Source organism: Typopeltis vanoorti, chromosome 24, assembly GCF_054136105.1.
Source record: "Typopeltis vanoorti isolate ZY-2024b chromosome 24, IOZ_Tvanoo_1.0, whole genome shotgun sequence".
Classification (NCBI taxonomy): Eukaryota; Metazoa; Arthropoda; class Arachnida; order Uropygi; family Thelyphonidae; genus Typopeltis; species Typopeltis vanoorti.
This window is the reverse complement of record NC_143572.1, coordinates 27,841,560-27,854,051: the sequence shown is the minus strand read 5'-3', so window position 1 is coordinate 27,854,051 and position 12,492 is coordinate 27,841,560. Positions and strand designations below refer to the sequence as shown.

General features: G+C 34.0%; 1 protein-coding gene across 4 annotated transcripts in view; it reads right to left on the bottom strand.

The window, feature by feature from the left end:
- Positions 1-12,492, bottom strand: part of LOC150093047 (uncharacterized) — a 568,891-nt gene that overhangs the window by 184,076 nt on the left and 372,323 nt on the right. For all 4 annotated transcript variants that reach the window (XM_090413702.1, XM_090413701.1, XM_090413703.1 and 1 more), the window contains one exon: positions 10,957-11,086. In XM_090413702.1, the coding sequence (XP_090269828.1) occupies positions 10,957-11,086 (130 nt within the window). The remainder of the gene's footprint in view (positions 1-10,956; positions 11,087-12,492) is intronic.

Sequence of the window (12,492 nt, the reverse complement as noted above, 5' to 3'; positions counted from 1 at the left end):
ATTCAGGTGATCACCAATGTAAGTTTTGTGATCATCAAGGTGGATGTCAAATGATCTACCGGTAGGTAGATGTCCAAAGTAGGCTAAACTGCTCACAAGGAACATTATATTATTATTACACCCTCCATGGAGTCAGCATACTCATTGTTGGAGGTTCATTCAACCGACATTTTTATCATGTTGAATCTTAAAATCCTTAACATTCTTTGCATTTACAACATATTCTGGTAACAACATATTCACTCATAATTCTCCATATGTAAGATACCTGCTGCTCACGCCCTTCTTCACCATGCTCTTACATAACGTCCAGGGATGGCTTCTGGTTCTTCTTTTGCCTTCTACTCTTTTTATAATCTCCTCTGGATTAATCCTTAAATATATTTAAATATATTAATCCTTAAATAATAACAAACTTAAATGTCTCTATCATATCACATCACATCGTTTCTTCCTATCCACCAAACTCTGGAATCCACAATTCTTCAACCTCACTCCACAGCCAACATTCAAGAATCCTGATATTGTCTTAGCCACTCATCTCTGGAGCCTCCCCTCTAATGTTTCCATATCACAGCGAAAACCAGGGGACAAAATCCGAGCAAAATAGTCCAAGTGTGGTCTCACTAATGCTGTATACAGTAGCACAACCACCTCCTTATTCCAAGTTGTTAGTGTATTCTTATCATAATGGCACAACAATGTGCAGTCTTTGCAACACACCAGCAATATGTCCTCTAAATTTCTGTCTACTGTCAACCATACCATCACTCCAATCTCAAATCTCATCCAGTTTCTGCAGTACGGCACCATCAAAATAGTACAACAATTCCTCGATTAATACGCCAAATGCGTTCTTTAAAACAGGCACATTAATCGAAAATGCACTAATTGAATATAGTAACCTATGGGAAAATGTATAATTCGTTCCTCAGATTTCGTTTTTGACCCTTAAAGTTTTTTATAACAGAATTAGGGTATGTCTCAGGGCCTAGTTAAAGGAAAACCATGAAGCTGAAAGACAATAAAACATATTCAGAATATAAATTTATTATTCTACTTCTTAACAGAGAATTGAGCTAACGTAGTTTGGCAGGCATTTTGTTTCTTTTTTTCATTACAACTGACAGTATGACCCTATTGCCTCTTCTGCAAATTTTACTGGTTCTCTCTTCACCAGGGTCAGTCTCTAAGCATTGATGCTTAAAAATTTTGATTGTACGAAAACTATTTTCAAATTGTTTCTGTGAAACCTCTTTGGGCTTGTCAGTGATCAAATTTTCTTCATATTCTTCAGGATCTTTCTGCTGTGCAGCTAAATTTAGCAGGTCAGAATCACTCAACTTCTCAGAATGAGATTTAATTAACTTAGATTCATTTGAAAAGCCTCTAAAATCATTTGCACAATGTGGAAGAATGTGCTTCCAAATGGCTCGCATATTGCTAGCAGGAATTTCATTCGACCTGGTTATAAAGTCGCAAAGTTCTTGGAACGCATTCGCTTCCAAAGAAAGGCCCGTTTCATCGACATTAAATATTTGTTGATCACGATAGTCCCTTCTTACACAATTTTCTTCAAAATCTCTGGATATCTCCTTATCTGCAATTGCAGCTTTGCCTGTGATTAGAACATCGTGTAGGCTATTTCTCTTGTTGAAACGCTCAAATCACCCAGCACTAACGTGGAATTCTTCTTCTTTTCCATCATTGATAGCCCTTTCTTTCCAGGTTACAAAGAGATAATGCTTTTGATTTAATAAGGCAATTATTTAGTGGGATCCATTTTTGGTTACAATCTTCGATCCATGTAAAAAGAAGTCTCTCTAATTCAATCATTATAATACTTTGATTTCAAGTGCATGCAGGGTGAACTTGGGCAGCCTTACCTTTCTCTTTGTATTCAGCAGTTGATTCACCCATTTTTGTGTTCTTGTCCTATCTTTGCTCTGGACTCGCCTTGTTCGTTTTTCTTTATTATTTCAAGTTTTTCTTCCAATCAGATTACTTTTCGAATCATTTTCACACTTCTATTATTTTGCTTACTAATTCTTTTACTCATGATTAAAGGTTAGGAAAATAATTTAAAATAAAAAAAAAGTAAGGAAAACAATTGCACAAGATATGATCAGCAAAATGCTATGTAAAGCAGACGACATAAATTTTGGCCGTAAATTTGGAACATAGTGTACACGGAAATAGTGTAGTATGCCATTAAAAAGTAACTTTGTAAAATGTTTCAAATCGATAACTAAATTATTTCATTCTGCGAGTGATTTTTTAAAATGGTTAGCCATAAAAAATGTATAGATCGAAATAGATCTCATCAGTGGGAGCCAGATCTGGGTCTGGCTCCCACTGATGAGACCTCAATAAAGCTCGAAACCAGGCTGGGTAGTGAGCCTTCCCTTAATGCATAGCATTATACATGCCTGCAAGGAGATGTGCACTGCATTATGGGAGATACTGAGACAAGGAATGATGAGAGCTTGGTCCACCTTTACAACGAGTTGCCTTCCTGAAAGTAGTTCAGGCACAAACTTTGTTTGCTTACACTTGGATAAAGGATTAAACTAAATTTATTAGTCTAACCAAGCGGGGAGGGGGGGGGGAGAAACTTCCAACATATTTCTCTAAATCAGTGTAATTTAATAATAAGGTGGTACACATTTTGACAACTCGTATAGGTAAATATGACTTCTCCATTGCTTCTGCCTTAGTATCATCACTTCTGGATCTGGCTCCCACTGATGAGACCTCAATAAAGGTCAACACCGGTCTGGGTAGTGGCCCTTCCCTTAATGCATAACATTATACATGTCCGCAAGGAGATGTGCTCTGTCTAATGGGAGATACTGAGACAAGGAATGATGACAGCTTGGTCCACCTTTACCACGAGTTGCCTCAGTCCTGAAGATACTTCAGGAACAAACTTTGTTTGCTTACACTTGGATAAAGGATTAAACTAAATTTTATAATAATAAACTATATTCTAATCTCATATTCTCTAGTTTATGCAACAACCTTTCATATGGCACCCAGCACCTCTACTCTTTATTCAACTTAACTGCAACATTATTATAAAATATAAGCAAATTGTATAGATGTGACTTCCTCAGTAAACCTAGTCTGTCAAGCCATTTCTGTGTGCAAGTTCTTATCAACTTCCCTAAAATCATCACAACCACTCCAAAGATTCATTAGACACATCAGTTTTTGCACCACCTTTGTAAATGGGACCATCATGCATTCCTTTGTTATTGTATTCAGTACAGTTATCCCACCTTAACTTTTTGTATTCTTAAGTATAATAAATAATAATAAGTTATAAAAAGTATAACTTTTTATACTTTATTCAGTACATTAAACTTTTTGTATTTAGTACGGTTATCTCACCATCTTCATTCTTTCTTTTATCTGCAGCATAATGCAAAAATTCTTTAGGATTACATTTAAGCCTGCATAGCCAATTTCTTTTCATACTCTGATTTAACTTTTCTGGGCTGCATTTTATATATAACTCATCTCATCCTTATTCTCACAATATTCTTTCCACATCAACTTCCTATGGATCTCTTGTTTAATGAGGCCACATGTGATTTCTCTACTGCCTATTTGTCCTTTGAACACTAAGAATGCAATCAGATACTGCTTCATTTTTCAAAACTTCCCATTCAGTAACTGATACATAATACAGTATTCTTTTCAGTTTGTCGTAATTTCCAGCTTTCAGAATGTAACCTGTCCTGACTGAATATACATATACTTAGCTCTTTTCTAAGTTAGTATAGAATGACCTATCACCAACAGATGGTATAATAGTCACATAATTAACCAATACCTCTTCTGATGCAATGATCAAATCTAACTGAGTTGATTTGAAACTTGAAACTAACTCATTAGCTTCAAGTTTCTTCTTCCACATGCTGCTAGAAAAAGTATCTTGCAACACATCTCAATAATTCTCCTTCATTCTTATCGTATGTTCTCTGGTACCCAAGTAATGTTCAGATAATTTAAGCCGCTCATAATGATTACCTGTTTAGAACCTATCACAGTAAGTTTGCAATGCATTTAACTGTCCCTAGCAAACTGAACTGCCAAGTCTGTAGCAACACTTCATATATTTCATCCTGTCAGTCTCCACTTCACAACAAATAGCCTCAAACTCTGCTAAATGAACATTATTACTATTTTTGCTTTCATAAGTTTCTGCCATAACTGGAATCACATCATCTGACATCATTAGTAATATCCTCCTCCTGTCCTATCTCACTTGGCATTCTAAAAAATACTATACCCTTTACATGCGATTTCTGTTACTATATCAGTTTATGAGCTGGGTTTCACTAATACTAAAAATCTTAGGCCACAATTTATTTGCCAAGGCAACAAACTCAATCCCCTTGTTTTTGATGCTCCTGGCATTTGAGAACAGACATAAAAAAAAAAGTTATCTTTTAGCTTTTCATATACTTACATCTGCAATCTGCTTGATCCAGTTGGGGAACTTTCTATTTTCTGTTCCTAGGCATATTAAAGTCTGAACACAAAGCATACAGATGCATCTCTTCACTAGATTCATAACTATGCTCATTGACATTCATATTATCACTTTGGCATACGTTAGGTCAACTACACATACAGCACATTCTCACTGTTCCTCCCATGATGATCTCATTGGTTATTATTAATTAATTAATTAATTATTTTTAATTTATCTAATTTATTTCTATTTATTTATTTCTTAGCCATGTCTCTTGCCAGATTTCAGACTAGGATCAACAGTTGACCAAAGTAGTAATGCTGTAACATACTATCCAAAACCTTTTGTCCATGTGTGTATTCTTAATGATGACCTTAACATATACATATATTCTTAATGACAATCTTAATATAATAGTCAAAATATCAAGTAATTATTTTAAATTAAAATTATTGTTCCAACCAAGACAGCAGTTTTCTTTATAATTTGACAATACTGAATGCAGATCACCTGTAACAATGAAAGAGACAGTAAAAAAGACTGTTAGAAGAAGAGCAGTGCATTTTACTGCTCTTCTTCTAACAGCCTGTTTGACTATTAGAAGAAAAAGAGAAGTGCATTTTAATAGTTCAAAAACATCAAAGTCAGCAATATTACTCTTCAAGATCAACTGCATTGAAATTGGTTGCTCTCAAAAACAATGTGAACACAAGTAGTATGGGATGGCTGAATCAGATAATTTAAGGGAAATTATCATTATCATTTGTTGCAATCATACATAACTTTCTTCAGAAATGCATTTCCCCAATATATTTTTTACATTTTTTATGTGGCTCCCACCCACATAAAATTGAAAATCTATAGTACATCAGTACCATGGATGGGCTAAAGATTTTTTTTTTCTATTTTTATTAACATGTGTGTGTGGGGGGGGGGGGTATTTTTTGTGTTTCTCATGCTTTAGATCAGCGATTCTCAACCTTTGTGAGACCACGGCCTGATAGATTCTTTTTTTTATAAGACAAGGGCCCGGTCCCAACAAATTTACTCATAAATACCTTTCCATTTTTTTTTTAAAAGTTCATACATTAAACTAATATAAGAATTAATAATTAATTATGGCATAATCATAAAGAGTATTAGTACACTTATGTATACAGTGTAGCATATCGACAAATATAAAATTACATTTAAATTAGTTATCAATCACTGGACTAATGAAATCTTGTAGCATATTGTAGTTTCCTAAGGCCAACATCATTAAATTAATCTGTGCTGATTTTCATTGATATATCCCATTCTGATCACTAAAAATTTAATATTAAAATTGATTATTGTATTACTAAATTGGATTGATTTTAATGATGTTGGTTTGGGGAAAAAAAAAAAAAAAAAAAAAACAGTAGTGAGAAAAATATTTATGCATTATAACTCACCACCATAGAAGTCAACTGAGCAGGGAAAGCAGCAAAGGATGTCAACTTGTCAGCAAAACACTTATTATCACAACATACAAACAGCAAATATTTATATATGTAAAGTATGTAATTTAATAAATAAAAATGGATGAATCTCTCAATTCTAAACACTAGTTCCAACACTAATTAATATTTTGAATTTAAAAATGCAGCACATCTTTTATTACAACTGAGTTTTTGAAGGTTTTAGTTAGGCTAGTTAAACTTTTGTTGCTGTTTTTCTGTGCGTTAGCTTATTAATTCTGGGATGAATTGAAGTGATAGCCAAATGAAGACAGTCAAAAAGTTGCAGGCGGCTCCTCTGTTTCATTTTAAGCACAGCCATGGCAGAAAATGCAGTTTCATAAAGATATGTGGTGGAAAAACAAAGAAGAAATCTCATTGATATTTCATGTAAATTTGGATATTCATTTTTCGTTCATATCCAGAATTTCGAATTACTCATAGAATTAAAAGTACTGTCCAGTCCTTTGTCCGATGATAATTCAATAAGTTGAAGGGTTTCTTCATGGGAAAGGGCTGTCTCTTTGTGTTCAACAAAGGGGTTCACAATCCACATATTTTGTCTCCAGGATCCTCATGTTCAGGATAATGCTTTTCAAATGACAACAACATCTTCAAGTGAGCTGCAGTAATGTCTGAAACTGAATTCTGTGAATAGAAATCATCTGCTTCCATAATATAATCTGAGCAACATGACTGAAACATTTCATTATTTTTTTTCTGTAATCATATTAAGCCAGAGTTTGAGTTTCTTTTTAAATGATTCGATCTTGTTCCAAGCATTAAATATTGTTGTATCTGGACCTTGAAGTTTTAAATTCAACTCATTTATGTAAGAAAATATGTCACTTGGATATGCCAGCCTGATTACTCATTTCTTATCCTGGAAATAATGGGACAGGTCACTTTTCTTATTAATTAGAAACAGCTCAACTTCCTTTCGGAGTTCATATAACTTCTTGAGAACTTTACCGCAGAACAGCCAACAAACTTCTGAATGGAAAAGAAGATTTTGATGATCAGAGCCCATTTCATCACACAATGCTTTTAACAGTGTATTTAAAGTGCTGTTTTTTTACATAATTAATAATTTTAACAGATTAAGACAGGACTTCATTAAGCTCAGGTGCCATTTTTTTTTTTTTTAGAGGCCAGGTTTTGTCTATAAATGTAGCAATGCATTGACAATAAGTTACTGCATTTCATATCCTTAATTTTAGTGACTAAACCTGAATTTCTACCTGTTGGACAGGCAGTGCTGTCAGTACAAACTCCAACACAGATTTTCCATTTGAGACCTATCTTCAATGAAACCATTTAAAACTTTGAAAATTTCACTGCTGTTAGTGTGCATAGGTAATTCAGAAACACTTAAAATGTCTTCCTTCATGTCACTTTCATCATAGTCAATATATTATACATATATAAGTAAAATGCTGTTGTTCTGAATATCTATAGGTTTGTCCAGTTGTAATGCAAACAATTCTGATTTTTTAAATTTTTTCAGTAAGTTGCGTTTCTGTATTTTCTGCCATTCACCAATGGGATATCTTTCATTTTACTTGCTGCAGACTGGCCTAATACTTCATTACAAGCAGCAATCAAAGAAGGCTTAATGAATTCTTCGTCAGTGAAATGCAGTTTTTTACATTTAACAATCTGTAATGATATGTTTAATATCATTACAGTGAAGTGTCAGTGATTGAAGCTTAGGAAATAATTTTCTTTTCTATTTTAATTGCATGTTTTTTACGCATAAAGAATTCAATGGGTTTGTTGACTAGATCGGAATGTTTTGTGTTGAGATGTTGGGTAAGTCGCAATGGCATCACAGCTTCATTTCCCAGAACAGCAACACAAAGGCACATTGAGGTCGTGGCAATTGGTCAGTGTGAGGGCATTGTATGGAACCAAATTTTAAATAACTGTCCATGTACTTAGAAGTGAATGCACACTTTCTTCTGTGTGCTAGTAGTCTTCCCCTTCTTTTGTACATCCTGGAGATCGATCTGTAGGCTTGAGGTGGATGAATCACTATTTGTTGCATCACAGACAAAGTCCCTTATCTCTTATTCATATAAAAATTTAAATCTGTAGGCCTATTACTTTTAAAAAATCACAGCACTCGGGTGTTTCGAAACAAGCACTTACTCACTGCAATGCAAACTTGCAAAGAAACAGTATTCAGTATTACAAGATTTGAGAACTGGATACAGACTGCCTTGATCTTCAATTTCAGTGGAAAAATTTTCTTTATACTTCCTTACTGATTGGTCACTGACATTTGCAACACAGATGTTATTTCATTCAGTTTTGAGAATAGAAGATATGCCACCCATTGTTGTAATCAGCTTGCAGGCAATAAACTGGTTAAACAGCAGTATTCCCTTTCCCAAACATTCATGAATACTTCCATGTTTAAAAATACGCGGCTTGGTCACTGACATTTGCTACACAGATGTTATTTAGGCATTCTGGGTCTGAGCTTTTCAACACATTTATGAATATTATTCTCCTCAGAATATTTCCGCTATAAAATATTTATTCATAAAAATGTTTAGAAAACTAAAATGACAAATTCCAGGAGAACCTCTCACGGCCCAGTATAATTGATGCCAGGACCCAGTACTGGGCTATGGCCCAGCGGTTGAGAAACACTGCTTTAAATAATCCAGAAACCCTGCTCTATACACAGAATGTGTTCAAGACATTTCAGGCCTCCAATAGGAAAGGACAAAAAAATTCATCTCCCACTTAAAAATAATCACAAACATCCATGCCCATGGTGGTATCTGAACCCACAGATCAACCCAATTAGTAACCCAATGGTTAGCATATCTTGATGAATATGCTAACCATTTGGGCCAACCAAGCTGGCAAATATAGAGAAATCCAAAGTTCTTTACTTCTTGCAATCAAAAATGATACTATGATGAGCTGCTCACAGAAAGATGGATCAAGATCTTTGAGCATATTGACCTATATTTTGTTGAATAACATTTTAAACTGTAATGTTATGAAGTGTTAAATTAATTTTAACACTTAGCACACTGTCAGTCAGGGATAGCGAATTTCTTTCTATAACACATCAGTGTCATCATGTGTGGACAAGTAGTAAAGAAAGAAGGAATATATTGATATGTTTTTTGAACAACTAGAGGTTGTAGTTATTAGGGAACACTCTATGAGAGAAAATATTCCACAGAACAGAGACAGAAGGTATGAAAAAGAAGGATAAGAAGTTTGATCAGTATGTTTAGAGCTGGACAGCAAATGGATGTATAGCTGCTCGTGTGTTTACAGATTTGAAGGCAAGTGGAGGAATGATGTTAGCCAGTTCAGCAGAATAGCATGCATAAAAATAATTAGAGAAGAGACACACAAACGAAACAGTATGGCTATGATCAGAAATACTACCTATGAGGCAGTGACTATGAACTTTTAAGATAGTGACTGAAGTGTATGTGAAAGACAAGTCACCAATCAATTGGAGTAACCTCTTCTGGACGGCATCAAGTATTTTAAAGAGGATTTTAGTGTACCAGTAATACTACCAGTGTACTACAGTCTGTTCATCTGATGATATTTGAATGACTGGTTTTTATCTCCTTTCTTTGGGAATGGATGGATAGTGACTTGTTTTGCCAGGTGATAAATTGTGAAAAATTACAAAAAATTGTAAAGACAATACAGAATGAATGTCAGTTCTGGAACACAAGTTTTAAGTATAACTGGGGTGATACCATCAGGCCCAGAAGACCAGCTTAATCCAAGTTCTTCAGGAATTCTTTTGATGTCTTTCTGATGAAAGAGTAGAGAAAACATGCAGTGTTGTAATGTTGGTATTACTTTGCTTTGATCATCAATGCAGGAGCTGGAAGAAAAAAATGATGCTAAGCGGTTAGTCTTGTCTTTGGATGATGTTTCCTTTACCATCTGAATGTATGTGTGTGTGTGAGAGAGAGAGAGAGAAGTGGAGAAAAAAAAATGGTCAAAAACTGCACTTGTACTTATAAAGGAGACCAGAAAGCTTAACTGCTATTTGAGCAGGAGACAACTTTGTTGCACCTGACCCTGTCAAAGTCAGATTTGCATTGGATAATGTCTTTTTTGCAGCTGCTGTATGTGGCATTGTAAATTGATAGGAATGTTGGAAATTTTATTTTCTAGCCACTTGTGATATGCAAAATTCTTTCAATAAACTGCTTTGGTGCAACTGTTGTAAAACTAAGATTTGGATAGTAGTTCTGAGCTTTCAAGTGGAATGGGAAATGAAGACATTTGTTCTATTAATAATTATTTTAGTTATTCGGTTGGAGAAAGTGTGTGGCTCAGAAGAGTGAAAACTAGACAGCCCACGGAAAGAAGAAGAAATAATGAAGTTCATTCCATTTGCACTATAATAGTGGCAAAGGACAACACAGCTAAGAATGACTAGGTGCATTCTACAAGAAAGAAGACTTGGGTAAGGATATGATCTGAATTTTGAAGAAGATAACTGACATCTACAATGTATTTATTAGCAGAACTAGTTAAGAAGGGATCAAGGATGTGGGGGAAAGTGAAGAGTTCTGGTGGACAGGAAAACAATTTGAGAATGATTATTGATATTTGATTCAGCAATATCTCCAAGTCCTCTATCAACTTTATGATTGGAATTCAAAAAGGGAAGCCATTTTGGATTGTGAATGTTGAAAATTTGTTCACTTAGTTATACTATAAATTAATGCCAAGAAATTATATTCTTGGTCCTAATTATAATCCTTTATCCAAGTGTAAGCAAACAATGCCTACACATAAAGTATCTTCACAAATGGGCTACTTGTATATAGAGGCTAATGACTTCACATCAATTGGCTTAGTATCCCATGTAGGTCATTCATATGCATAACTTGATTTCTATACATTTTATTGCAATACATTCAATTTTAAGAAAAGCAGTTCTTTTTTTTTAATTAAACTACAAAATTAAAATTTTAAAAAAGTACTGACAGGGTTGGAAACATGGATTGCGAAAGAGTATAGTCAGGTTTTGCTGGATTAAACTGTGGCTGCCAGCTGCAGGTAAGATTCTTGAAGTGCATACTAATACATTTGAAATTCTTCACTGGTTTTGGTGAATCTATTTCAAAAAAAATGAATAATATATAATAATAAATTATCATAAAGACAGATATAATAATATAGTTACAGTATATTGTTCATTTAATATAAAGGTTCAGTTAGAGACAGGGCTGACCCTAGGAATTTTGTAGCCCCCATGCAATAGCATATTTTGCAGCCCCTAAAAAAAAATCTCTTTTAATGACATCTTAAAAGCCATGATGTTAAGCTAGGCTACAACATGTCTGATCATAAATTCTAAATAGTAGCATTAGCTAATGAAAATTCACAAGTTAATGAAAAATTATCATAAACTATATTTTTTACAGAAAGATAGAGACAATTAACCCTTTAATGGTGGAATTTTGTTCTAAAAATGTGGATCTGCATGGGTAATTAAAATCAATTGTTTAAATTTAAAATGCATGGGTAATTAAAATCAATTAAAATATAAGTACTTGCCATGAGCTCAGAATGTTTGGTTTTGGTCCTATTGCTTATTTTCTCTTGTACTACATCAGCTGTTTCAGTTTTTAGATATTTATGCAAAGACTAGCTTTGTTTCTGAATATCGCATTCTTTTTCCTATTTTCATTTGTGATATTCTGTGCCTGATAGTTTTTTTTCTTCTTTTATCAGACATATTGGAATGTTAAAATTACTTTAAAAGTCAAATCCTAATAACTGTATCAAAAAACGTATTATTAATAATCACTGTACAACTTTATTTATGTATTTTAATTGGTTTACTCTTAACCAGTTATCTCATTATGATCGTTTGGTCTCATTCGTTAAGTGAGATTTACCCTCAGGTCAAAGTCAACTCACAGCCAACAATGGAATTGGAAATAAATGCAAGATAGAAGGTGTTCTATTATTGTCACATCGTCTGATATTAACACTGACAGTGCGATATTAAACACAACATAATACTACATTATTTTAAATGATTATGATTTTTAAAAAATATACAGTACAATGAATTAAAGATACCAAGAAATTATACACTTGGTTTAATCCTTTATCCAAGTGTAAGCAAACAAAGTTTGCACCTGAAATATTTCCAGGATTGGGGCAACTCATATAAAGAAGCTAATGACTTCACATCACTTGCCTTAGTATCCCATAATGCTAAGCACATATCCTTATGGGTATGTATAATGTTATGCATTATGGAAAGGGTCACTACCCAGACTGGTTTTGATCTTTATTGAGGGGAAAAAGTAAAGGGTTGCTCATTATAGACCTAGAGTAGTTAGTCTAGGGGGTGCAAGAGAGCCTGATAGTATTAGGAGAAAGAAAGACAAATAGCATGAGGGATAAAGAAAAGGCCTCAGCTCTTTCATACCATCATATAGCCAAAGGCTATCGGTTTTCCTTTTTCACCAATCTCATATTATTATTATTATTACATGACACCTCCAG